Raw genomic sequence first — 26,983 nt, 5'->3', positions numbered from 1 at the left:
CGCTAACAAGTAATATCCAACTACCAAAGCCTGCAGGAAGAGATGGGGCCTGCAGTGTGCTGTAAAGGTCAGTAGACACAGGCTCTGTGCCAGGTTTTTGGTTTGGGTTTTTTTGGGGTTTTGGCTTTTTTTTTTTTTTTTTTTTTTTTTTTTTTGAGTATCCTGAGTTTCCAGGCTAGAATTGAGAGGCAGGAATCGGGGTCAGAGTCAGGCTCTAGTCAGAGACCGGAAGTCAGGAGATCAGGCAAAATCTGGCATGGCAGCAGGCCGAAGTCTGTGGTTGCCCTGTGGCACCCATGAGGTTAAATAGGGTGGTTGGCCAATCAGAGAGCTGCAGGGTACCATCATTCTGGGTCTCTAGGGTAGTACTTCCTGTAGTGGGTCTGTGGGAATATCAGCTGTCCTAGGCTCTGAAGACCCACATTTTAGTCCCCAGATCCTTACACCAACCATCCTACACAGGCTTAACAGAAATTCCAGCGCTAAATTAGAAATAGAAGAGGGACCAATAACACCTGATTAAATTAAAGCAACCCTCAAAGAGCTTAAGCAGGGGAAATCTCCTGCAGTGGACAGAATTCAAGCAGGGATACTAAAGGTGGGAGGTGAAATTCTGATTGAGCAGCTAGCAAAAGTTTAAGAAAATATGGGTGAAAGACAGGGAAGATGGTATCATAATGGCATTGGCAAAAAAGGGCAATCTTAATCAGTGCACAGATTGGAGAGGTATTGTACTGCTGTCAATCCCCAGGCAAAGAATTGGCTCCCATTTTGCTGAATAGAATGACGACCGTAGATGAAATGTTACAGAAAGAACAGGCAGGGTTCCATTCAGGTAGATCATGTTGTTGTGAATGGATATTCACTCTTCGACTGATCATTGAAAAAGCTATTACTTGGCAAAAACCCATCTTAATCAACTTTATCAACCTTTAGAAATGTTCGTCGGTGTTCGAGAAACCTGTGTAATATTGCTAGAAGGTGTGGGTTACCAGACAAGCTGAAGAACGTAATAAGGAGTTTATATGATGGAAGTAGATGTGCAGTCAGATCAGATGCTGGTGTGGGGGGATGATTCGATTTTGTGACTGGAGTTAGAGAAGGTTGTGTGTGTTGATCAATCCTCTTTGCATTAGCAAAAGACTGGGTGATGAAACCGACAACAAAAGGCATTGTGGCCGGTGCTGAACTCCATAAATACCTGCACGCAAACGTTTATCTCAGTTTGTCCTCAGTTTCCTCACTCCTGACAGCCATTTGGGTCAGTGTCCTCTAGGCGTTCTAGGACCTTCCTTCACCCCACTCCTGCTCAGTCTTCTCTTCCTGTGGTCTTGTAGTGATCTTTCTGTTGCTTAGAGAGCATGACTCTTTTTTTAAAATCAGTCTTTGACACACCTTTTCTCTTCTCACAGTGGGATTTTCCATGATCCAGGCCTTGAGTGAAACTAGTGGCAGAAGGTTGTTAAAAGTTAATGGCACTCCCTGTGGCCTCCATTTTCCTGCCGGAGCAAGGTTATTCAATTGTTAGTAACACTTAATGGCCTTCTCATTCAGACACTTTGGCACTAACTCTCTTCCCCCTATCCTCTTTTAATATGAGATGGTTTATACAATCTGACAGTTATAGTGTAGCACATAATCAAGCTGACACTCAAAATGGAGGCTGAAATACCACATGGCTTATCACAAAATCGTACTGGGAACACTGACCTACTGCCCAGACTCTCATAATTATTACTTTATATTGCAGAAGCACCAGTCAGAAGCAGACTCGGGACTTTATTGGGGGAAAAAACCCTACAGAAGTAGATATAGTCCATATATTGAAGACCTCAGTCAGAGAAGACAAATGACACAGATTTTGGCGTTTCCCTCTCCCTCCACTCTATCGCATTTGTTGCACTTTAGCTCTGTCTTTTTAAAGAAAAAGAGAGCTTCCCCCTGCATTCAAGTTTAACTTCTAAATTAACCCTTTGGTTACACACCTGAAATAGAGATAATTGTTTGTTCCTGGCAATTGTCCTAAGCATTTGTCTTTTTCTCTTGGACTGCATTAGTGATCGTTCATTTAAATGCATTTAATACTTCACTTTTAAAATGCTGTTATATATAGCTATGTTTGAGACAACCACAAGTATGCACAATGCAGATTTTAGTTGTGTTAGTCACATTGCAATTACCAGTGATCAAGAGCAGCTTCTGTCTCTTCAAAGATAGAGGCATCATAAACTTTCCCCAAGGTTAAACGCCAGTAGTTTATAACTATGGCATTAAAATGGCTGTTGAAGGAATGGCTGTTCAAATACACACTTGTTACGTTAAAATGCACTAGCAGACATCCAGTGAACTTTGACATAACAAAAACAAATGTAGTCAATTTTACATGCTAGAAATGGCATCTTCATTTAATTCTTTTTAGCATTAAAGTTTCTGCAGTATATTCAGTGTTTAGTTTAATCTGCAAATGAACTAAGCTGCATGATCATGAGTGACTTCAATTTGAGCAACATATAGTGGAGGTCTCGTGCTGCCAGTATTAAAACATCCTTGGAATTTCTAAATATTATAGATGAAAATTTACTAACTCAAGAAGTATTGCTGCTAACACAGGGGGATTCCATATTAGACCTAATCTTGACATGTAAAGAGGAACTGATCACAGAACTAAAAATTAATGATAGCGTAGGTATAAGTAATCATGACTTGATCACATTTTTAATGTGCAAACAGGATGAAGTCCAGACCATTAATATATGTACTTAGTGTTTTAAAATGGCCAGTTTCACAAAGCTGAAAACAATAATGAGCCAAATAAGCTGGAGGAAGAATTTAATCAGAAAAATATGAATAATTGGGAATTGTTTAAGAACACTACTCGATGCTCAAAAAGTCCAGACCCACGGAAGAAGGCTGTATTGGTTAAACATATGAAACACAAACATTTCTGATAGATGGTTTAGTTTTGATAAACTTAGAAGAGTACAAAACTCAGCTTTATAATGGAAAGCTAATCATTACTTAAAGCTGCGGAATAGTTACAATATTTCCATAATAAAACTTATGTAGCTCAACCCCTTCTGAGGGCCAGGGGTTAGGGAAGATGGGAGGAGAGGAGGAAAAAAAGCATCATACTTTCAGGAAACTATGTACAATGGAAAAAATTCATTTCTGGCGTAACTCCATTGACTTTAATGAAATTAGACCAGAGATTATTTTGAAGAACTGTAATTTTAAAAAAAAATGCAAACAAAGAATAATTGTATATTTTCCAGTAGTGCTGGGGTGAGTGGGCATCAAAAAAGCATTGGGGTTGATTCTGTCCCTCTGGCAAAGGAGGGGTACAACTTGTACATCCCAGGACTGGGGGATGCTTTGTTATTTTGGGAATTCTGGCTGGAAGTATTGCTGCCTTTCTCCAAGGCTCTTCCTGGAGAGGTACTGTGGATAGGACTCCAGAGCATTTTCTTGGGCACCCTGGCCAGGCTGCCAATTCTTCCCAGCAGAAGAAAGGTGGTCTTCCCAGCAGACTTTCCACCACTGGTGCCTCTGCTCCTTGAACTGCTCCAGCAGAAGGTGGTAAAACCCAGGGCTCAAATAAACCAACCATCTTCCTTTGGCCTTGACAAATGCAATCTTGCACCACTTGTATCCATTCACAATGCTACTGCAAAGATGAGGAGTGCTTCTGGCACCTTAGAGACTAACAAATTTATTAGAGGTTTCAGAGTAGCAGCCGTGTTAGTCTGTATTCGCAAAAAGAAAAGGAGTACTTGTGGCACCTTAGAGACTGCCACAAGTAATAATAAGAATTACTCACTTTTAGAACTTTTAGAAGCCTTTCACAATGCTATTTTCAAGCTATTGCTAGCATTATATACATTTTGAAATGATCAAATTCAGTTCACTAAATGACTAAAAGTATAATGGGATCAACATGGCTACAGCAACACTGCATACAATAAATGACTAAAAGTCAAGAATTAAATATTAGTCAGTAGTAACTAAACATAGGGAACTGCTGATGGCTTTTCATTGCCCTATGTGAAGTGAGGTGGTGGTCTAACTTTCTGTTCCCAGTAGATAGGTATCTACAACACAGAAGACTCTGAGATTAGTACCTAGGTAGATGCCAAAGGTGTGGGGAATGAGCTATGGGGAATGAGCCAATCTGTCAGTCCTCTAAGTTAGTGCTACTCAAAGTGGTGGTCTGCGGACCGGTCGGCACTTACCTCAGGTGGCTCACGGTCGGCGACACACCAGGGCTAAGGCAGGCTCCCTGCCTGCCCTGGCACCGCGCTTTTCCCGGAGGTGGCTGCCATGTCCAGTCACTAGGTGGAGGGGCCAGGAGCTCTGTGCAGTGCGCATTGCCTATGCCCACAGGTGCTGCCCCATCAGCTCCCATTGGCCACAGTTGCCGGCTAATGGGAGCTACAGAGCTGGCACTGGGTGCAGGGGCAGCGTGCGGAGCATCCCTGATTGCTCCTGCTCCTAGGGGCTGCAGGGACATGCTGGTTGCTTCTGGAAGCTTCGCTGAGCCAACTGGACTTTTAATAGCCTGGCACCCTAGCTTCCTCCCGTAGAGGGGTGAGCCAGTGCTCGTGGCTCCAGCCCCATGGAGGGGTTGCCAGGGTTTGGGGCTTCCGGCTCGCTGCATGGAGACTTGCTGCAGGCCGGATGAAATCAAGCAGCATGCCAGATCCAGCCCGCCATCCATAGGTTCCCCACCCCATATTCCTGGGGATGGACTTGATAAACTAGTAGATCTTTTCAAACTCATTTTCACTATTAAGCATTTTATAGCATTTCACGTGTTCCAGTGTATTCTACAACTATTAGTCATAATACTACCCCAGCAAGATAGGCAGATAAATTATTATTCCCATAATACATAATACAGATTGAAGAATTGAGGTTTTAAAATAAAATTAAGAAAATGCTACTGAGATGGAAAAGTGAAGTGACTTGCCCATGTCATGGTGCCTTTCTGCTAGGATTGTATTATGCATTTTCTCACATGAACAGGTTTACTTATTTGTTGTAGAACTTATCAATTATAATATGATTTGCCATTTTCACAGCTTACATGAAAACTGACATGTAAAATAAAACCATCTGTTATAAATTGTGACAAATGACTGGCATCATAGTTAGTACTTCAAAAAGAAAGAATGTGTGTACATATGGTTGGACTCCAAGCAGCAGAATTACTCGCACCTGCACATGCCCCATACGTTGGAGCATGTACCAAGAATGCCAGTGCAAGCCAGATGCTGTTTTCTTTCCTACCCAAATATTTTCCAAACATTGAGCTACTTTTGTTGTTTCAAAAAGGTAGCAAAATTTCTAAAACTGAGTGTTAAGCAATTGGCTACTATATTTACAGCAGATGGCTATACCCGGTATTACTAACAGCCTTGTTATTATTTGCTTCAAAAAGGATACATAAATTACATGCTCTGCTGCTATAGTTCTAATTTTTTTCTATGTTTAGGGATTAAAAAAAAATTTAATCAATTTAAATATTTGTCAGCCAGACCAATACATTGACTCCTAATGTGACAAATGTTAGGTCAGTATCGTCCACCTCCTGCCACCATACAAAATATCAGCCTATGTTTCCATTGAAATTGCTTTAAAACAGCTAGGACAGCTAATTTAAACAGTTGTTTGCACATTCAGTATTTATGACAGGAATCTCGCATGACTGGCTGGTAGCAGCAAGTTAGAAGGTTTAGCTCAGCTGCTGCCACGAGTGATGGATGGCCTTGAAGAATTTCTTGTTTGTGATCAGATCAGTCACAGAACAGAATACGAAAAAGGGGATCAGCCTCAAACTAGATTCATAACGTTTCCATCTGTATGCAAAAATGGGACAGGAAGAAATGTACCATAAAGTACAGCTATTAAAAATTCACAAAGAACATTTTACATAAAGCATATTTGAAGGTAAGGTAGTTGATAATATGTCTTGACTTTTCATGTAGTGTTATGCAAAGATTCAGATGTAAGAAGCCATCCTGTGACTCAGAATGTGTTTATTTTGTATATATTTGATAAAACCAGAGGAACTATGCAAACTCAAACTCTGGAGTTTAAACTCTGGAGTTTAAAATTCCAGACCTATCTTTGATGGCATATAAGAAATGTGCAGTCAGAGGTTGCTGACTATTTAATGTATAGAAGAACTACAAGATTATAAGAAGTTTAAACTGTTCATAGCCTGTGGACAATTACAAATTAATGGTTTCAAAAAATTTGGAAAATAGTTGTAATACTTAACAAGGATGGTGCACAGGGTGCCAGAATACAGAGGCAGAGTTAAGGTTATGTGTTGAACCAGATTTCCAGACTTTCAAGCATTTGTTTTGTTTTTAAAAAATCTTTAGTTTAGAATTTTCTGGCTTTTAAACACTTTAGAGCTAGAATATTCTAAGGTATTTTCTGAAATAATTGATACGGTTTAATGAGGTTTTAATTGTCTGTCAATTTACTTAAACTTGAATTGTTTGCTATCATAATTAGTCTTGTAGTTCTGAGGACAGTGATATGATAAATTATTCATGCTTGCTGTAAAGACATAGCATGTTTTCAGATATAATGCAACAAAAAATACAAATTTAATGTTTTTAGCATTGTTGAGCTTAGAATGGCCTTGTAAAATTAGAAGCAGAAAACAAATGATCATTCCATCATTTACTTTTGACAGCATTGAAGATTTTAGATACAGGCTGAAGGTAAAAGTTCATTGAACAGATTTACCTGGTGAGATCCATTTGAAATTCAGAAGTTGGTGGTTAACTTTTAATAGCATGTAGCTTGTTCTTTTGATTTTGTGAAATAAGAATGAAATGTGGAAACAACTTTTTTTGAAGTAAATTAAGTACATTTATTCCTATAATTTAAGAAAAAGATTAACTCATTCATTTACAAGTATTGTATGTAGAAAAAAAATCTCTTGCTGTTGCCCTAATGAACGAGACAGCAGTACAAATCTGATAGTAATGTAGAAAACTGATAATCCAAATGAACACTTGCAGGCTGTCTTGCTTGGCAGGTGTGTGAGGAATCAATGCAATTTATTATGGAATTAATAGTAATAGGCACAGTCGCAGCTGAAAAATGAGCCTCTGTTGTGATTAGTATGTAGTCTTAAAGAAGATGAACACTTTTTTCCTCCTACTCAGAATTAATTTCTTAGCTTCCCTTTGGAGATAGATGCCTTAAATTCTTGGCATTTGATCACATTCACTCTTCCCTTGTCTGTAAATATGTTCAAATGTTGCATTTTTATGAGGTGTTCTTAAATTAAGAATCATCCGGTTCATAGACTATCAGGGTTGGCAGGGACCTCAGGACCCATCTTGTCCAACCCCCTGCTCAAAGCAGGACCAATCCCTAATTTTTGCCCCAGATCCCTCAATGGCCTCCTCAAGGATTAAACTCACAATCCTGGGTTTAGCAGGCTAATGTTCAAACCACTAAGCTATCCCTTTCCCCTGGGTTTTTTCAGTTCTGTTGCATAAAACCTTAAGCAAAACCTGTGGTATTACTGAAAGGTCTGAAAATCTTATTTCCTGGCTACAAAATATATCTATGTGGAGAAGACCTTTTCAGAGTGATAGGGAAGAGGAAGAAAGACTACTTTTTGCATCTCAACCTCATAATTCTCCTCCGTAGAAACAGTATCTTCAGTGTAAAAGCGATGGCTAAACATAACGACCCAATAGGCATTGCAGTAAGAGAAATACAGGGGCTACAATTGGAATATTGGAAGGGCATAAAAGGAATGTATTTTTAAAATAGAAGAGACAGGTTGAAACTATGAGAGAAGTTGCATGTTAGTAGCGTGACCAGATGTCCCGATTTTATAGGGACAGGCCCAGTTTTTGGGTCTTTTTCTTATATAGGCTCCTATTACGCCCCCCATCCCCGTCCTGATTTTTCACACTTGCTGTCTGGTTACCCTACATGTTAGCCTCCTCCTCTTTCCCCATCATACAAAACTAGATACTAATGGACAGCATTATAGATTTGCCTACCAGGAAGCAAAAAGTGAAAAAAATTGTCATTCAAGGTTAGTATAAAGGAACCATCCACGTTTCCCTCAGACTTTAGTATCCATCATCCTGACAGCTCAAAGCCTATGCCAAAGTCATATTTTTTCAATATAAAAACTAGGGGCCACCAAATGAAATTAATGGGTAGCAGGTTTAAAACAAGTAAAAGGAAGTTCTTCTTCACTCAGCACACAGTCAACCTGTGGAACTCCTTGCCTGATGGTTGTGAAGGCCAGGACTATAACAGGATTTAAGAGAACTGAATACATTAATGGAGGTTAAGTCCATTAATGGCTATTAGCTGGGATGGGCAAGGAATGGTGTCCCTAACCTCTGTTTGTCAGAGGGTGGAGTTGGATGGCAGGAGAGAGATCACTTGACCATTACCTCTTAGGTTCACTCCCTCTGGGTCACCTGGCATTGGCCACTGTTGGAAGACAGGATCCTGGGCTGGATGGACCTTTGGCCTGACCCAGTATGGCCACTCTTATGTTCTTATGAGAAAAAGGGGAAAGAAGATCTTCCATGGTGTAGATATCCATCCTATGGTGGAGGCACTAAAGGATGCACAGAGCTACTTTAGCCATCAGTCTGAAGCAGCCTCCCTGTAGTGGCTCCATAGCCAGTGTAGCCTAGGAAGGGAGCTGTTCTCCCCACTAGTACCTTTCCTGAATATTGGTACAGCCCATTTTTCAGGGTAAGAGCAGAATAGACGATTTAGCCTGTAGTCAGAGGAAAAGTATAGGTGGATAAATTGGAGAAAGTCCAGAGAAGAGCAACAAAAATGATTAAAGATCTAGAAAACATGACAATTGAGGGAAGATTGAAAAAATTGGGTTTGTTTAGTCTGGAAAAGAGAAAACAGAGAGGGGACATAACAGTTTTCAAGTACATAAAAGGCTGTTACATGGAGGAGGGAGAAAAATTGTTCTTCTTAACCTCTGAGGCTAGGACAAGAAGTAATGGGCTTAAATTGCAGCAAAGGTAGTTTAGGTTGGACATTAGGAAAAACTTCCTAACTGTCAGGGTGGTTAAGCACTGGAATAAATTGCATAGGGAGGTTGTGGAATCTCCATCATTGGAGATTTTTAAGAGCAGGTTAGACAAACACCTGTCATGGATGATCTAGATAATATGTAGTCCTGCCATGGGTGTAGGGGACTGGACTAGATGACCTCCCGTGGTCCCTTCCAGTCCTATGATTCTGTGATAATTATACTTGCAGATAAACTCTTGATGTGGTATTGCTTGCCCATTATTGCCCAGTCTCAAGCCTTCTCTTTTGGGAAGGCCAGTAATCATCGGCTTCTGGTGTTCTTGGATACTAATGTCATACTATATAGGTTCTGGCTTTTTTTTCTGGAGTTGAGACCACAATGGTCAGAATCATGAATGATTTCTGCTGGTTTTAGATCAGGATTGGCTGCTCATGTAGGACCATTCGTTTGCTTTTGATTCAGTGAATTAAGGGATATTGTTAGTTGTGCCTGAATCTGAAGATAGATAGTCAAGGTGGGTGAGGCAATATCTTATATTGGACCCACAACACTACATACACTGAAGATAAATGTCAGTTAGTGGCACTAGGCAATTTGCGTCATCAGTGAAGGGATTGGTAGTGTGTGTAGTATCTCTGAAATGGGGCCTGTGTTGTCCAGTGTGTACAGAAGATCTCTCTGCAAGATTACTTACAAACATGAAGCAGAGCATCACCAGTATGCAACTATAAATCTTGCCTAGTGGGACTAGGAAGAATGCACAAATTATATTGCCGGCTGGATGTATCTGAGTGACCTTGTAACCCACACTGGGAAAATGCTGCATAAAGAGTATATAAAGAGTATAAGGTGGCTTGCCAATCTTCTTGTTCAGGGGATTTGTTCACAGGTCTAGTGAATCAGGTTAAGAATCTCATAGTCTTTTCTGACCACTTCCTTTCTAATTAAAGCCATCTTTCGGACAAAGTATAGCATTTCATTCAATTATGCATTTTACATAGGCTACCCCTTAAATATTCTGTGATCTCTTAACACTAGCATATACCTTCATGACCACAAGGCTTTCGTATCATATTTCCTTCCTAACAAGGCTTTCCACCATTTGCATCATGTGCATAATGCCACAGAGTGCTTATTTGCTGCAATGAATAGCCATAATCATATCTTTCTGGCCATTCATTCTTTACCTTGGTAGCTAATGTAGTGGTAGATTACCTTCAAATTGGCAGTGCTTTCCTTGCAGTCCTCTCAGTGTGGCAGGGACAGTCCCTGCCCAATGTCCCAGGGAATTACAGCTTCTTTTGTGAGGGTGTGTAGGGGTGGCTTTGGTAAGGGAGATGGGGTCTAGTTTTGAGGAGTTTGTTTTCCTATTGTTTGTTAAATGAAGCTTTTGGATTTTGTATCTAAAAGTTCAAAAATAAAGTCTGTGCCTGGTCAGGCTAACATGCTGGAGAGAGCTCACTCCCTTTGTCAGCTAGACCATTTCTAGTCTTTCTTCTCCACTCAATTTCCTCTTTCTGTTTAAAAAGGACTGTCCAAGGTGGACCAGAGAGTCTCCTCTATTATCTCAGACTGTGAACTTCTGGCTGACCCTTAAGGAGTAGTACACTCCTTCACTGGATCCCACTGTTGTGTCTCAGGTTGACAGGTGATGGTCCTCTTGCTCACTAGGTTGGGGAACCCATTTGATCTCAAGATATCTGTCACAGTCCAGTTCTCTCACTTTATTTAAAGGGGAAAAAAAACTTTGCAAAAATATTTTTAATTCACTGGTTTATGTTTGAATAACAGCTGTTGGCCTCATAACTATCACCTTTACCCCATTTTTCACTATTGGACCCCTCAGTAGATTTCATCTCTTGAATATGATGAGGGTGGTTTTAAAACTAACTTTAACTATATTTTAATTGTATTTTGCTGAGTGACATGAGCATCTTTGAGAGGATGAGGGCTTTATAAATGAAATAATTACTTTTGTTTGTTGGCCATTTGGCACTGAATGTAGACTGGTTCTCATGCACTCATATAACACTACCCCAGGGTTGTATATTAATGGACCTTTTCTTGCCACCATGGTCCACCAACCTTAATATCCCATTCATATTACAAATTATTACATCAGCTTTACAGACAATACAAACATAACAAATATTTGTGCCCTAAGCGATGTCAAGTGGCGTGGGAAGGACTCAGATTACAAATGTTCATTCAGGATTCTCCTAAAGGGTGCAGTATCTTTTTTTTTTTTTTTTATAGCAAATATAGTTTAAATAGCCTGACAGATACTTCCTCATTTGTCTCCATTTATCCTTAAAATAGTTTCAATGCTGTTTTTTTATTCAAAACAACACTGAATTAAGGTGATCAGCAATGCATTTCAGTTATCTTGTTTAGATTCCATACTAGACTTCCCTGTAACATTGGATAGACTGGATCGGGATGTGTTCATGGTTGTCTTTTTTCCAATAAGCTTGTACTTTTGTTTAATCAAAACATTTGCATAATCTGCCTGAATTTAGAATATTGAAACCTAGCAGTCAGGCCTTTTCTAAAACCGTAAAGACTACATTGAAATAACATTAAAGATCTGACAAAAACATAAATAGAAATTTGAGAATTAATGAACAAAAATAATGGAGTTTATCTTTATATCCTCTTAATATCAGTATTAAGGTAGCAGAAATGCAGTTGTTTCATATATCTCAATACCAAATACCTCATTATGTTTTTTGTCTTATGCATATTTTTCCTCAATTTCTAATAGGCATCTAGTCCTTATCAGCAAACCCCACAGCAGAGATACTGAGTAGCAGCCATGTTAGTCTGTATTCGCAAAAAGAAAAGGAGTACCCATGGCACCTTAGAGACTAACAAATTTATTAGAGCATAAGCTTTCGTGAGCTACAGCTCACTTCATCGGATGCATTCCGATGAAGTGAGCTGTAGCTCACGAAAGCTTATGCTCTAATAAATTTGTTAGTCTCTAAGGTGCCACGGGTACTCCTTTTCTTTTAGTAGAGATACTGTATTGCATATGGGGGTTGTACCGTACAAGGCCCATCCTACAATCCTTACACTCAAATAGTCCTTGTTTCTAGGTAGCCCTAAATGCCTCATCTCTCTCACTGAAACTTTCACATTATTCATCTGTATTTCGTTTGGATTTGATCTTAATACACTCTACTGCTCATACCTTCCCCTTTCTTGCAGCTTTATGTTTAGACTGTAAACTGCTTAGTACAATAACTGTCATTTATATGTGTATGAAAAGCCTAGAACATTATAGGCACTATATAGTTAACTGATAAATAATGCAGATCTGGATAAGAAGGTAGTACATTCTGCAGTAAAACTAATCTGTCCCCAATACACTTGCTTGAATCTCTGGCCTTCTGCTTTTCTTATAATAGTCCAACCTCTGTTGTAATGGTGAATTCGTGCCACTTAGACGGGCAGCTTGTTACGATTTTGGACTTTTTAAAATTTTTCAAGCTATTTCTTAGGATGCCATTATCAAGGCTGTTGAATGTTCTACATTAAACTATCATAGGACTCCAAATGTCAGAAGTTAACTGATTACTTTGGTTTCTGCTCATGCTTCTTCTGAGTCAAGACTGGCACTGAGGCGTGTTGTGATGTTATCAGTACAACTGAATATGTTAATATTGTCCAAATGCCTACTCTCAGCTATGATGTCTTGATGTATCTCACACATGTGACTCTCAGACTCCCAGAAAATTATCTTTCAGGTTTTTATAGGAGACTTTTGAGGTGGAGTCCAATTAGACAGTTACCACAGACATGATATACAACATTTGAGAGAGGATGAAAGTGAAATTCCCCATGAAAGATAGTTAAATTCCTGATTATCTAGGATGGATAGTGGGGAGGCAGGCAATTAATTTTTAGTTGATAAGTGATAAAAAGAAACTATCATGACCGTTATCAGATATTTTCTAAGATTTATGAAATATCTTTACAATTTATTTTATTAATCTCCCTTACTTGTGCTTTCTGTTTTATTGGCTGGCTTTCACAGGTTTTAGCGCCAATCTCTGAAATGAAAATATCAATGATATGGGCTTTTAATAATAACAGCAATAAGAAATGTGATCATTTTAAGTTTTGTTTAAAGAAGGGCAGACAGAAGAAACTGAATCCAGGAACAAATAATTGATTAACATGTTTTCAATATTATGGAGAATGGAAGGAGGTAAATAGTGTCCCTCAGGAAGCTGTACTGCGACCAGTGCTGTTCAATATATTCATAAATGGTCTGGGAAAAGGGGTAAACAGTGAGGCGGCGAAGTTTGCAGATGATGCAAAATTACTCAAGATAGTTAAGTCCAAAGCAGACCGTGAAGAGTTACAAAACTAGGTGACTGGACAATAAAATGGCAGATGAAATTCAATGTTGATAAATGTAAAGTAATGCACATTAGAATACATAATCCCAACTATACATATAAAATAATGAGGTCTAAATTAGCTGTTACCACTCAAGAAGGAGATCTTGGCATCATTGTGGATAGTTCTATGAAAACATCCACTCAATGTACAGTGGCAGTCCAAAAAAAAAAAAAAAAAAAGCTAGCAATGTTAGAAACCAACAGGAAAGAAATAGTGTGTGTGTATATAAATCTCTCCTCTGTTTTTTCCACCAAATGCATCCGATGAAGTGAGCTGTAGCTCACGAAAGCTTATGCTCTAATAAATTTGTTAGTCTCTAAGGTGCCACAAGTACTCCTTTTCTTTTTGCGAATACAGACTAACACGGCTGCTACTCTGAAACCTGTAAGTATCATAATGCCACTATATAAATCCATGTTACGTCCACACCTTGAATACAGCGTGCAGTTCTGGTCACCCCATCTCCAAAAAGGTATTTTAGAAATGGAAAAGGTACAGGCAACAAAAATTATTAGGAATATGTAACAGCATCCATACAAGGAGAGTTAAAAACTCTGGGACTGTTCATCTTGGAAAGAGATGACTAAGAGGGGATAGGATACAGGTCTATAAAATCATGAAAGGTGTGAAGAAAGTGAATAAGGAAGTGTTATTTACAGACAAAAGCAAGAACTTCTTCACACAATGCACAGTCAACCTGTAGAACTCATTGCCAAAAGGTGTTGTGAAGGCCAACACTGTAACAGGGTTTAAAAAAAAGAACTAGATAAGTTCATGAAGGATAGATCTATCAATGACTATTAGCCAAGATGGTCAGGGACGCAACCCCATGCTCTGACTGTCCCTAAGTCTCTGACTTGCAGATGCTGGGACTGGACAACGGGATGGATCATTTGCTGATTGCCCTGCAGGGTGGATAAAAATCAATTATTTTTTTTAAAAATCGGATTTTTTTTATTTAAATCAGATATTTTTGATAAAATGGTTTTTGTGGAAAAACCTATCTAAAGATAGTTTTCATTAAGATACATTATAGCTCAAAGATATCTCATAATGGAATAGGGATTATAAATTCTAATTCTATAGGATGAGACAATATATTCATGTAATGTTTAAGAAAAGTTTTGTAAATGAGTTCCAATAGTTCATGGATTAGGGACCCAAACTTAAAGGATTCCACAGGCTTCTGTATAGATTATTTAGGTTGATCTTTCTATCTACCCAATGGGACTCAGTGCTCAGTCTAGAAGATATCATCTGAGATGCTTAGTTTTGCAGTTCTCATACTGTGGATGTGTGTCTCCAGAATAACATGCTTGTTAACAGCAAAAATGTTTTAAATAAATAAATAATATATAGAGGTGAGAAATAACAGACCTCAACTCTATTTTCCCTCTGCAAATTTGTGTACACACACTCAATCCCTTACCTCTCTCTAAAAGTGCAAAGTTTCAAAAAGTTCAATGAATAGAAGATTCTTGGGGGGCGGAATAGATCTGCACAAGGAGAAGAAGTCTGAAGATAAATGTGAGAAGTGAGGGACATATGCTTGTTTTGTTAAAATATTATATGTTTGCTGTTGAAGAAAAAAATCCAGAATACTTAACGTTGTTGTTTTAGTTAAATAAAACAATTTAAATATCGGTCTGGTGATGTTCTCCTCTTAATACAGCATGGCAAGAAAATCCTCCAAATATTAATGATTAAGCTGTTGAATAATGGAGATAGTTCACCGCCCAGTTACTTCATAAATATCTGCTTCAATTACCTTTGGTAAATAAAATAACCAAACAGTCATTCATTTTCTGATATAGCTGTAAAACTAATCTGAAAAGGTTTCAAAATAAATCACTCTTTAAAAATGTGTAGTGTGTACCTTCTAAAAATGAAACCTATATCTATCTCTGAGTTGTGAAGAATATTGTTGTTAATATTATATTCGCAAAAAGAAAAGGAGTACTTGTGGCACCTTAGAGACTAACAAATTTATTAGAGCACAAGCTTTCGTGAGCTACAGCTCACTTCATCGGATGCATTTGGTGGAAAATACAGAGGGGAGATTGATATACACACACAGAGAACATGAAACAATGGGTTTATCATACACACTGTAAGGAGAGTGATCACTTAAGATAAGCCATCACCAGCAGCAGCAGGGGAAAGGAGGAAAACCTTTCATGGTGACAAGCAAGGTAGGCTATTTCCAGCAGTTAACAAGAATATCTAAGGAACAGTGGGGGGTGAAGTGGGGGGGAGAAATAACATGGGGAAATAGTTTTACTTTGTGTAATGACTCATCCATTCCCAGTCTCTATTCAAGCCTAAGTTAATTGTATCCAGTTTGCAAATTAATTCCAATTCAGCAGTCTCTCGTTGGAGTCTGTTTTTGAAACTTTTTTGTTGAAGGAGAGCCACTCTTAGGTCTGTAATCGAGTGACCAGAGAGATTGAAGTGTTCTCCAACTGGTTTTTGAATGTTATAATTCTTGACGTCTGATTTGTGTCCATTTATTCTTTTATGTGGAGACTGTCCAGGTTGACCAATGTACTTGGCAGAGGGGCATTGCTGGCACATGATGGCATATATCACATTGGTAGATGTGCAGGTGAACGAGCCTCTGATAGTGTGGCTGATGTGATTAGGCCCTTTGATGGTGTCCCCTGAAAAGATATGTGGACAGAGTTGGCAACGGGCTTTGTTGCAAGAATAGGTTCCTGGGTTAGTGGTTCTGTTGTGTGGTGTGTGGTTGCTGGTGAGTATTTGCTTCAGGTTGGGGGGCTGTCTGTAGCAAGGACTGGCCTGTCTCCCAAGATCTGTGAGAGTGATGGGTTGTCCTTCAGGATAGGTTGTAGATTCTTGATGATGCGTTGGAGAGGTTTTAGTTGGGGGCTGAAGGTGATGGCTAGTTGCGTTCTGTTATTTTCTTTGTTGGGCCTGTCCTGTAGTAGGTGACTTCTGGGTACTCTTCTGGCTCTGTCAATCTGAAAATAACAGAACGCCACTAGATCTTGGGAGACAGACCAGTCCTTGCTTACAGACAGCCCCCCAATCTGAAGCAAATACTCACCAGCAACCACACACCACACAACAGAACCACCAACCCAGGAATCTATCCTTGCAACAAAGCCCATTGCCAACTCTGTCCACATATCTATTCAGGGGACACCATCATAGGGCCTAATCACATCAGCCACACTATCAGAGGCTCGTTCACCTGCGCATCTACCAATGTGATATATGCCATCATGTGCCAGCAATGCCCCTCTGCCATGTACATTGGTCAGACCGGACAGTCTCTACGTAAAAGAATGAATGGACACAAATCAGACGTCAAGAATTACAACATTCAAAAACCAGTTGGAGAACATTTCAATCTCTCTGGTCACTTGATTACAGACCTAAGAGTGGCTATCCTTCAACAAAAAAGCTTCAAAAACAGACTCCAACGAGAGACTGCTGAATTGGAATTAATTTGCAAACTGGATACAATTAACTTATGCTTGAATAGAGACTGGGAATGGATGAGTCATTACACAAAGTAAAACTATTTCCCCATGCAATTTCTCCCCCCCACCCCACCCCACCCCGCACTGTTCCTCAGATATTCTTTTCAGAGTAGCAGCCGTGTTAGTCTGTATTCGCAAAAAGAAAAGGAGTACTTGTGGCACCTTAGAGACTAACAAATTTATTAGAGCATAAGCTTTCGTGAGCTACAGCTCACTTCATCGGATGAAAGTGAGCTGTAGCTCACGAAAGCTTATGCTCTAATAAATTTGTTAGTCTCTAAGGTGCCACAAGTACACCTTTTCTTTTTGCGAATACAGACTAACACGGCTGCTACTCTGAAACCTATGAAGTTAATGATATTTTAGTGCTTAGTGCTAGACCTTGCTGTCTCTATAAAGTGTACTTTTAAAAAAAATCTAAATATCAAATTTTCGCTTATGATGGCCCATAATCCTAATCAGATGTAAATAGATTGGGGGAGAAAATATATGTTCCCAGTCTTTCTGCTATAAAGTCCTGGCCCTCAAATATGCTTCTTTGGGGACATTCTCTTTGGGTCCTTCATGGGATAGGGTGTCTGACAAATGTATATGTTATAAACATTACCATTCATGTGCGGTCCAGTTGGGTAGAATGATGCACAAAAATGCAATGACCCAAACTTGTTTCACATACTTGTTTCTGTTTATGCCAAATCACCACTGCTTCCAGACCAACCCTGAGTACTTGTCTGTACACCGAGTTAGTGTATGGCAAGCCAGTGTGTGAATCTACAGTGCACTAACATTCTGTGTGGTCACTGCTATGATGCAGTGAAAGTCACGGAGTTCAGTTTAGCACTAAGAGAAGCTCCATGTCAGTTTTGGAATAAGGAGCTTTGGAGGAAGAATGCTTCCCCCTCCTGGTTACTGATCCTTCATGGATGCTCTTACAGCGTTTGGGTTATAGTTGGGTGTTTTGGCCAGAGTGCACTGCACTCTGGCAGTTCACAGCTAGCACAACACCTGCTTGGAGCCATTTAAAGCCAGCCTAAATTAGAGTAAACTTTATGGGGTGATAAAGGTAGTAAGCAGCCACTTTTCCAGCCTCCTTCCCTCCCCCATCTCCCCAGGTCTTCTGCCAGGCACAGCTCAGCCCAACCCAAGGATCAACACCATGATCTCTGTGTGTTGTCATATTCCTATCTAATAGTCTCAAAAGTACCCTAGAGATCTTTACGTTGTAACCAATAGAATTTCATCTTTGATGAATTATATCCCAAAGCTCTTTGAGTTGAAATATGAAATGTTTTGCTTCTCCTTTGATAAGATTTATGCTATTCATTTCAATGGGCTATAGAGGTAATTCTTTATAATGGACTTCTTTAGTTTGCTTGGTATGACTCATAATATTCTTTTGTCAGATTACGTTCTGATAATACCACAAAAGAAATTATCCTTTAACATGGACTCTCCACGGGGGAAAAAAATATTATTTATTATGTAACCTGTGTTGGTGGTTCAGTTTAATGTAACATGGAAGGACGATTGAATGCTGTTTTTTAAAATCAATGTGCTGAATCTGAAACTTGAAGATACAGTGTTAGTAAAAAAAAAAAAAAAAAAAAAAAAAAAAAAAAAATGTAGTATGGCTGTTTAAAGGACAAGTTTGTTAGCAATTCATAATAGAAAAACTCTCAGCAATTAGAATTGAAACACAACTTATGTGGGAGAAATATCACCGTACTTACAGAAGTATTATATCATAGGTGTGAATTTAACCTTTTCTTTGTCTTTAAACTTGAAGGAACTGATTGTCTTGTGAAAAGATAATGTTACGGAGAGGAGAACAAAATGGAAGATATAGCAGCCAATAAATGAAAGAGAAGAACCAACAAAATTAATTAGAATCATAAATAGCCACATTTTCAGGCATAACCAATCTAGGTTTTGAAAGAGATGCATGTGCTGAACATTGCATACATTTATACTCATTACTGCATCTTGTCTGTACTGAACAAATTAAAAGCTATTTTTTGGAATTACATTTTCCTAGATTATCTGACACAGATAGCCAGGCTTCAAAAAAGCAAATCACTATGCCATAAAATTGAATTTGGAAATATTTGAAACCAAAGAAAGGAGGCATTGAGCTCAGCTCAGCTCAGCTCAGCTCAGCTCTGTGTGTGTGTGTGTGTGTGTGTGTGTGTGTGTGTGCATATATATATATATATTGTAGTGGGGTGGTTACCTGCTCCTGCTCTGGGGGCTTTAAAAGCCAGCCCAAGGAGAGAGCCAGGGCTGAGGGCAAGAGAAGCTAGGCTGATTGGGGAAATGGCTGCAACTGGGCCATGCCCCGATCAGGCCGCAGCTGGGCCTATAAAGGGGCTGCTAGGCTGCAGCTTAGCTAGAGTCTCTCTCTGTGTTCAGAGAGGGAAGGGCCTGGCTACAGGGACCTGAGGGGTCGGGTCGGGTCAGGTCAGGTCAGGTCAGGTTGGAAAGGAAAGGCCAGGCCAGGGCAGGCCAGGCCAGGGGAGCTCTGGCCTGGAAGCCCCCAGGCTGTGAGGCCTAGATTAGGGCCTATTAGGCAGTGGGGTTGCAAGGAGGCAGCCCACGGGTAGACAGAGGCATTGGGTCCAAACCCCTTTGCCTGTGATGAATGGCTGATACACTGCAGTGTGCCCTGGGGAGTGGGGTTAAGTGATGACTGGCAGTAGCCAAGACTGAGATGAGGTGGGGGTAGTGGGTGGGGGTTCCCTGGGGAGGGGAGACCCTCAGGGATTGTTGGGGTTTACTGCCAGGGGGCTGCAGCACCCCAGTGGGAGGAGGCACCAGGTCCGGGGAGGGACTGGGGCTGGCGGTAAGGTCCATCACCAGACGGCAGGGGGTGCTCCAGAGGCTGATGAGCTAATTCCCAAGGGCAAACAGCAGAAGGTGCTGCTGGGTGAGTCCAGCTCTATTTATATTTTTGTGTGTGTTTCAAAAGCAAATATGTTGCAAGTTTATTACTGGAAATTTTCAGTAGATAAGTCATTCATTTGTATCAGCTGCCTTTTAACCTTATTGTAAACTCTTTAACACACACAAAAGACATGAGTCTGGTCACAAATATGACTACTTTAGTCAAAGATGTTTAATTTCAAATTGATTGTAAAGAGAACTTTGGGGGTTTTTTTGTTTTTTTTTGTTTTTTTTAAAGCAGGTGAACTTGAAAAAGTGATCAATACTCCATTGGTTCTGTGAACAAGATGATGTACATAATACTAATATGCTTTGAGATGTTAGATATGATCGTTTGGCAAAACCTAGCTCTGTATATTATGTATATCTTCAGTCTCTTACAAAATTATACACTCTTGTTTCCAGTAGCTTCCAAAAGCTGTGGAAATATTTCCAATTGCTTTATGTGGTATATAGGCAGAGTTACTACCATGTTGCTCAAGATGCGAAGACTAGTAGATGCCCAGTACACCAAAGCAACATACGCACAAATCCTTTTCAGACTCTCATTTAATAAACTGAAATGAGAGAGATGAATCTGAAGGTGATGGAGTTAGTTTTCCCAGAAACACCAAACCCACATTACTGTTGATCTCAGTATTTTCATTTTATATTAATAGGTTTGTAGCATCAACCGTAATCTTATGGTCTCAAGTCCTGTGCCAGTGGTTAGTATCTGCCAAACCAAAAACCAGATCCATTGTTTGCATCTCTATATGGGCATTCATATGGCCACCATCACAGATGTATTTGAGCGCCTGATTATTTATATGTTTAAAACATGCTGAAGGACTTTTGGGGATATTTGTTTTACTTAAAAAATACAAAGCAGAGGACTAACACAACATATTTTTATTCATTTTATTCCAATATATTCCAGTTGCAGAAAATGAAACTACATAGTAATGTTCCTTCAGAAAGTTAGATTAGATCTCTTTAAAATCTGCTTAGCATTTTACTAGCTTATCTGCCATTTGAATGATGTCAGAACTGTATAGCTGACTACATTATATTCTCATCTTTTAAAAATATTAATCGTTTGACCATAAACCTGTTTTAACAGGTTTCAGAGTAGCAGCCGTGTTAGTCTGTATTCGCAAAAAGAAAAGGAGTACTTGTTGCACCTTAGAGACTAAGCTGTATTAATAGTAAATACTAATAGTATTTCCCCATGGTATTTCTCCCTCCCACCCCACCCCCCACTGTTCCTCTGATATTCTTGTTAACTGCTGGAATTAGCCTACCTTGCTTGTCACCATGAAAGGTTTTCCTCCTTTCCCCCCCCCCCCCCTGCTGCTGGTGATGGCTTATCTTAAGTGATCACTCTCCTTACAGTGTGTATGATAAACCCATTGTTTCATGTTCTCTGTGTGTGTGTATATAAATCTCTCCTCTGTTTTTTCCACCAAATGCATCCGATGAAGTGAGCTGTAGCTCACGAAAGCTTATGCTCTAATAAATTTGTTAGTCTCCAAGGTGCCACAAGTACTCCTTTTCTGTTTTAACAGAAATCTTTCCTGTGACTTGTTTACATTTAACAGATTCCTGAAACTCTCAGATTTAATATAGTAATTAATGTTAATGAATTAATAGAACACTGTCTCTCCAAATTCAGTGATTATGAAAACTGTCAGAGTATATGAGGTAAAGCTGTATTGATAGTTTCACAGGGCCACCTTTTATTTATTTTTTTTTTAATCTGCCCAGTCCCATTCTCCACTTGGTTCCTTGCCTCTGGCAGCCTCCCCAAGGTCTCAGTAATGCACCCACTCCCTTTGTATGTTTTTATGCCCTCTGTAATCATCCTGCCACAGCCTCTTCCCGAGAACAGCTCTTCAAAGTCCCCATACACTTTCCAAACAGTATAGCTTGGAGAGTTAAAGCCTTGGTTCATGCTATCAGCATGTACTCAAAATGTGATTCAATTACAACTCATATGTTCAGTGAAGAATTATTGCATGTAAGCAAGTACACTGTCTTCCCCCACTCTCCTCCTGCATAAATAACCCTTACTCTAAAAGTCCATAGTATGGCTTAGCACAGGTAGTAGAATTTGCCTTTGGGTAACCAGGGGGTTCTGTTCTCAAGGCAGTAAAGTTGGGGCACTAAAAAGGAAACCAGCTAGTAAAAGGAATTAAGTGTTTGGAGTTATTTATCAAAAGGCTTTACAATATATGAAGTTGTGAGAATAGTGAGAACACCACCCTTACAGTTACTGAACAGGAGTAATTTTCTGTATCAGGGTCATGCTTTCAGGTCCTACCTTAAATTGATGCAATGGATTAAAAAGGCTTATAGGGAGGGTTCATGAATGCCCCCTCTTTTTGATTTCATAGTTGCATGTATTCTCAAAGGGCTTCCATGTGTCAACTCCTTCTAGACGCTCTGCTTTGTGGGATTTGAGTCTCTTTCTGAGACTTTCCACTGATGCTGGTTGTTTTTTTTTTTATGGATACTAATTTTTTTATTCTCAAGAATAGGTATGAGATCCATGGAGGGGAGATCTCATGATGTAAAGAACAAGGTGCCTATTTGTAACTGGAGTTCTCTAGATCTGTCCCTTATCAGCTATCTTGAGTATTTTAGTTTTAGAATTCTGATGGATTGTCAACACAACTTCATCTGTGATAGGGATGGAACTAAATTGCTTTGGATTTTAGGTCTTCAAACAGCCAGTTAAATTTATTATACAGCTTGTTGGGACATCAGGTTATACACAGTGCATAAAATAAGGCACTAAGTAAATATAAACTATTGCTGAATGAGAGAGTTGTTGCTGTGACTTTAGCTGGTCACTTCACCTTTCTGTTCCTTGGTTTCTGTAAAATGGGGATGATGCTACTAACCTACCTTTTTATAAAGCACGTTATGATCTATGGATGATGAGCTCATCTCAGGATTAAGTGCTGTTAAAATATTAAAACTAAACGTTTGTATCCTCATACCAATAATTGTAAAGTTTTACTAGCTGGCTCTCTATCAGATTTCAGAACAAAAGTTTCAAAGTTCTAAATGAATGGTGAATTATATGGGAGTTCCTTTTTCACATTAGTGAAAGAAGATTTGCTTTCCTACCTGTTAAGTTTCCATGTTGAATCATTTAAAAAGAGAGGAAACGGCTTCATATTTAGAACAAGTAAGTCTAATAAATGAAGCATCCCTTCAGCAGCCTAACATCAACTTTTTTCCAAGTTCATTTAAGCCTTGCAGTGAACATTAACAAATGGCTGTAAATTATTGTCTATACAGTAGTAAAGTGAATAAGTAATCTGAGTAGATGAGTTTGTCTAGACTCATGGGTAGTCGCTACCATTGACTCACATTCTTGCTATAGTTGCCATTGTGAGGAAAATAGTCACTCAAAGTTGAAGATATAAAATAGAATTGAAAATTGAATTGAAAAGTAATTTTACTTTCAAATGTAGATGTTAAGTATGAAATGAATGTTGTTAATGACCATAGTTGAGAGTTATGCACCTGCTGATTACAGGAATATTATAAATGAGGTTGATTTTTTTTTCTTGTTGACTACTTCATTTCCCCTCCCCCCAGCATGATCTCATTACTTTTCTATCACATGTCTGACCCTTAAATATGAATACTCAAGCACAGACACAATAAAAACACATTAACTCTTACATGGCTCTTTTTCATGCGTCTGAGTACAAGGAGCATAATGTAGATGTTTCTTGTCTTCATAGGCTTAACATAGGTTTTGTTTTTGATAGCAAAAATAAAGGCTGAGTTTCACAGCACGTACCACACAAGTAATTTTGCAAGTAAGATTCCTAAATTCTAATCTCTCAGTATCTGCATTGTCCCAAATAAGAGCTTCTTGATGGATGTGTTAACTGTTCAGACCTCTCAGTTTAGTTATAGCCCGCAAGAAGTACTGTAATAAAAGTATAAAAAGCTATACTAAATCTTTAACAGTTCAGTTTTTCTCAAAATAAATTACTTTTACAGCATATTAAGCAATGCCTGTTTCTCCAAGTCTACCTGACTGTTCAAATGTAGTCCCTGAACAGAATATAAATATGTATGTGTTGATTTACAATTTATATCAAGAAAGAACAAATATATCTTCCAGTGTAATTATAATCACATCTCAGTGTGTTGTTGTTTATACCACAATCATGGAAACCATCACATTTAACTCTAGCATTTTACGGCTGATGGTATAAAATGGTCATCATTATCTGAATGACTGTGCTTTTCACTGCACATTTGGATATCACAGAGTTGCACCCAGGCCAATGGCTTCTTTATTGCTACAGTAACATATTTCAGAAGGGAAAAGACAAAAATGAATAAAACAGGATAAATTATTGCTTTTAAATGTGTTGCAAACAAATCTTTAAAGATGTGGGGTACTATTTTATGTTTTTGTTGACACTCATTTGGAAAGGTGTGAGTAACTTCGATCCTGTCTTACTCACAATGTTTTGCCATTGGCTTCATAGGGAGCAGTACTCTCCATTGGGAATTGTGAAGTTAACTAAGTAAGTAAGATTAGGCTCTGTTCAAGTCAGTGGTGCCCAAGCTTTTCCTATTGTGCCCCTCCCTTACCAATAATGGAATTGGTCCGTGCTCCCCTCCCCCCCATTACTAGTGTGGAATGCACCCTCAGCAGATGTCATGGATTGCACACTCAGCATCATTAATGATCTGGAGGATGGTGTGGATTGCACCCTCAGCAAGTTTGCAGATGACACTAAACTGGGAGGAGAGATAGATATGCTGGAGGGTAGGGATAGGATACAGAGGGACCTAGACAAATTAGAGAATTGGGCCAAAAGAAATCTGATGAGGTTCAAAAAGGACAAGTGCAGAGTCCTGCACTTAGGATGAAAGAATCCCATGCACCGCTACAAACTAGGGACCAAATGGCTAGGCAGCAGTTCTGCAGAAAAGGACCTAGGGGTTACAGTGGACAAGAAGCTGGATATGAGTCAACAGTGTGCCCTTGTTGCCAAGAAAGCTAACAGCATTTTGGGCTGTATAAGTAGGGGCATTGCCAGCAGATCGAGGGACACGATCGTTCCCCTCTATTCGACATTGGTGAGGCCTCATCTGGAGTACTGTGTCCAGTTTTGGGCCCCACACTACAAGAAGGATGTGGAAAAATTGGAAAACGTCCAGCGGAGGACAACAAAAATGATTAGGGGACTGGAAAACATGACTTATGAGGAGAGGCTGAGGGAACTGGGATTGTTTAGTCTGTGGAAGAGAAGAATGATGAGGAATTTGATAGCTGCTTTCAACTACCTGAAAGGGGGTTCCAAAGAGGATGGATCTAGACTGTTCTCAGTTGTAGCAGATGACAGAACAAGGAGTAATGGTCTCAAGTTGCAGTGGGGGAGGTTTAGGTTGGATATTAGGAAACACTATTTCACTAGGAGGGTGGTGAAGCACTGGAATAGGTTACCTTTTTGAAGTGGTAGACTCTCCTTCCTTAGAGGCTTTTAAGGTCAGGCTTGATATAGCCCTGGCTGGGATGATTTAGTTGGGATTGGCCCTGCTTCGAGCAGGGGGTTGGACTAGATGACCTCCTGAGGACCCTTCCAACCCTGAGATTCTATGGACAGTTTGCTCAGCGGAGGAGCTTGGGCTGAAGGAGGATCTGGGGCTAGAGGCACTGCTGGCCTGGGGATGGAGAGGTATGAGGGCAGGGCAGAGCTGAGCTGGGAATAGAGCAGGAGGCTGAGTGGGCTGCAGCTGGGGTACAGAGCTGGGCTGGGGGCAGCATAGAGCTGTGGTGGAGCTCGGCGATGCTCCCTCCTGCCCACTGTGGAGGCTGGCCCAAGCCCTGCCATGTGCCTCCCCAAATGGGGGCACCCCACAGTTTGAGGACCACTGGTTTAAGTAATGCAGTCGTATTAGTTGCTCGACTGTAGACACCAACAACCTGATCTTATGTAAGCCAATGGAAGGTAGGCTTACAAGGTAGAACCTTTGCTGTTCTAGTACCTCTAGCCAAACAACTAGAACAGCAAGGGTGTGAATTCTGCTTCCCCAACCCATAAGTGTAGCTCCTTTCTCTGTGACGGATGGGGTCCTGTGGGGGCTGCTGCAGAGGGAGCAGCTGTTGAACTGTTGCTTCTCTCTATTTGGTTTCCCTGTGGGTGCTTGCGATAGGTGGCTGGAGAAAAAGCAGAGGATGCTCAAGGAAAAGCAGAGGAACAGCAAGTTGTGAAAATGCCAAAAATTCTATTGTCCTTGTAGTAAGCTGCCACTAATACTAGGGAACAAGGAAAGGAGCTAATGTGTGCTCTGAAGCCACTCCTTCCTGTACCCACTTCTGTCTGCAGCTGCCAGCAGAACCCCTCTCAGATCCACTTATTTAGGGGATGGGTTGTGTTGAATCCATTTTGGTTGAAAGTTTAAATTGCCTAAAGTGGGTGACAGTAAAGTCATTTCAATGTGTAAACATATTATGTAAAACTTATTGTTGAAAGCACAGAACAAAGTGAAAGGATGTGAACTAAGGTTAGGTTTTTTTTTTTTTCCCCCAAACTAAACTTAGAGGTTTTCAATGCTTCTGGTTAGGTTACAAAACTATTCTAAAAGGAGTACTTGTGGCACCTTAGAGACTAACAAATTTACAGACTAACACGGCTGCTACTCTGAAAACTATTCTAAGAACAGAAGAAAACTCTTCTATGAAGAGAGAAGGTCAACAAATACGATTAGATGTATGGAACAGCTTCCATATCAGGCGAGATTAAAAACACTGGGACTTTTCAGCTTGGGAAAGAAAATACTGAGGGGGGATATGACAGAGGTCTATAAAATGTTGACTGGTGTGGAGGAGGTGAATAAGGAAATGGTTACTTCATATAACACAAGAACTAGAGGGTCACACAATGAAATTAATGTGCAGTAGGGTTAAAACAAACATACTTCTTCATGCAACACAGAGTCAGCCTGTGGAACTTGTTGCCAGTGGATGCCATGAAGGCCCAAACTATAAGAAGGTTCAAATAAGAACTAGATAAGTTCATGGAGGACGGGTCCATCAGTGGCTATTAGC

General features: G+C 39.8%; 1 protein-coding gene across 22 annotated transcripts in view; it reads left to right on the top strand.

The window, feature by feature from the left end:
* The window catches only part of CFAP20DC (CFAP20 domain containing), a 175,375-nt gene that overhangs the window by 24,923 nt on the left and 123,469 nt on the right, over positions 1 to 26,983 (top strand). For 5 of the 22 annotated variants that reach the window (XM_043517956.1, XM_043517952.1, XM_043517964.1 and 2 more), the window contains exon 6: positions 24,414 to 24,452. The exons of the other annotated variants lie outside the window; for them this stretch is intronic. In XM_043517956.1, coding sequence (XP_043373891.1) covers positions 24,414 to 24,452 — 39 coding nt within the window. The remainder of the gene's footprint in view (positions 1 to 24,413; positions 24,453 to 26,983) is intronic. 22 annotated transcript variants of the gene reach the window in all.

Source organism: Dermochelys coriacea, chromosome 7 (genome assembly GCF_009764565.3).
Source record: "Dermochelys coriacea isolate rDerCor1 chromosome 7, rDerCor1.pri.v4, whole genome shotgun sequence".
Lineage (NCBI taxonomy): Eukaryota > Metazoa > Chordata > Testudines > Dermochelyidae > Dermochelys > Dermochelys coriacea.
Note: the sequence above shows the minus strand (reverse complement) of the source record. Positions and strands in the feature narration are given on the sequence as shown.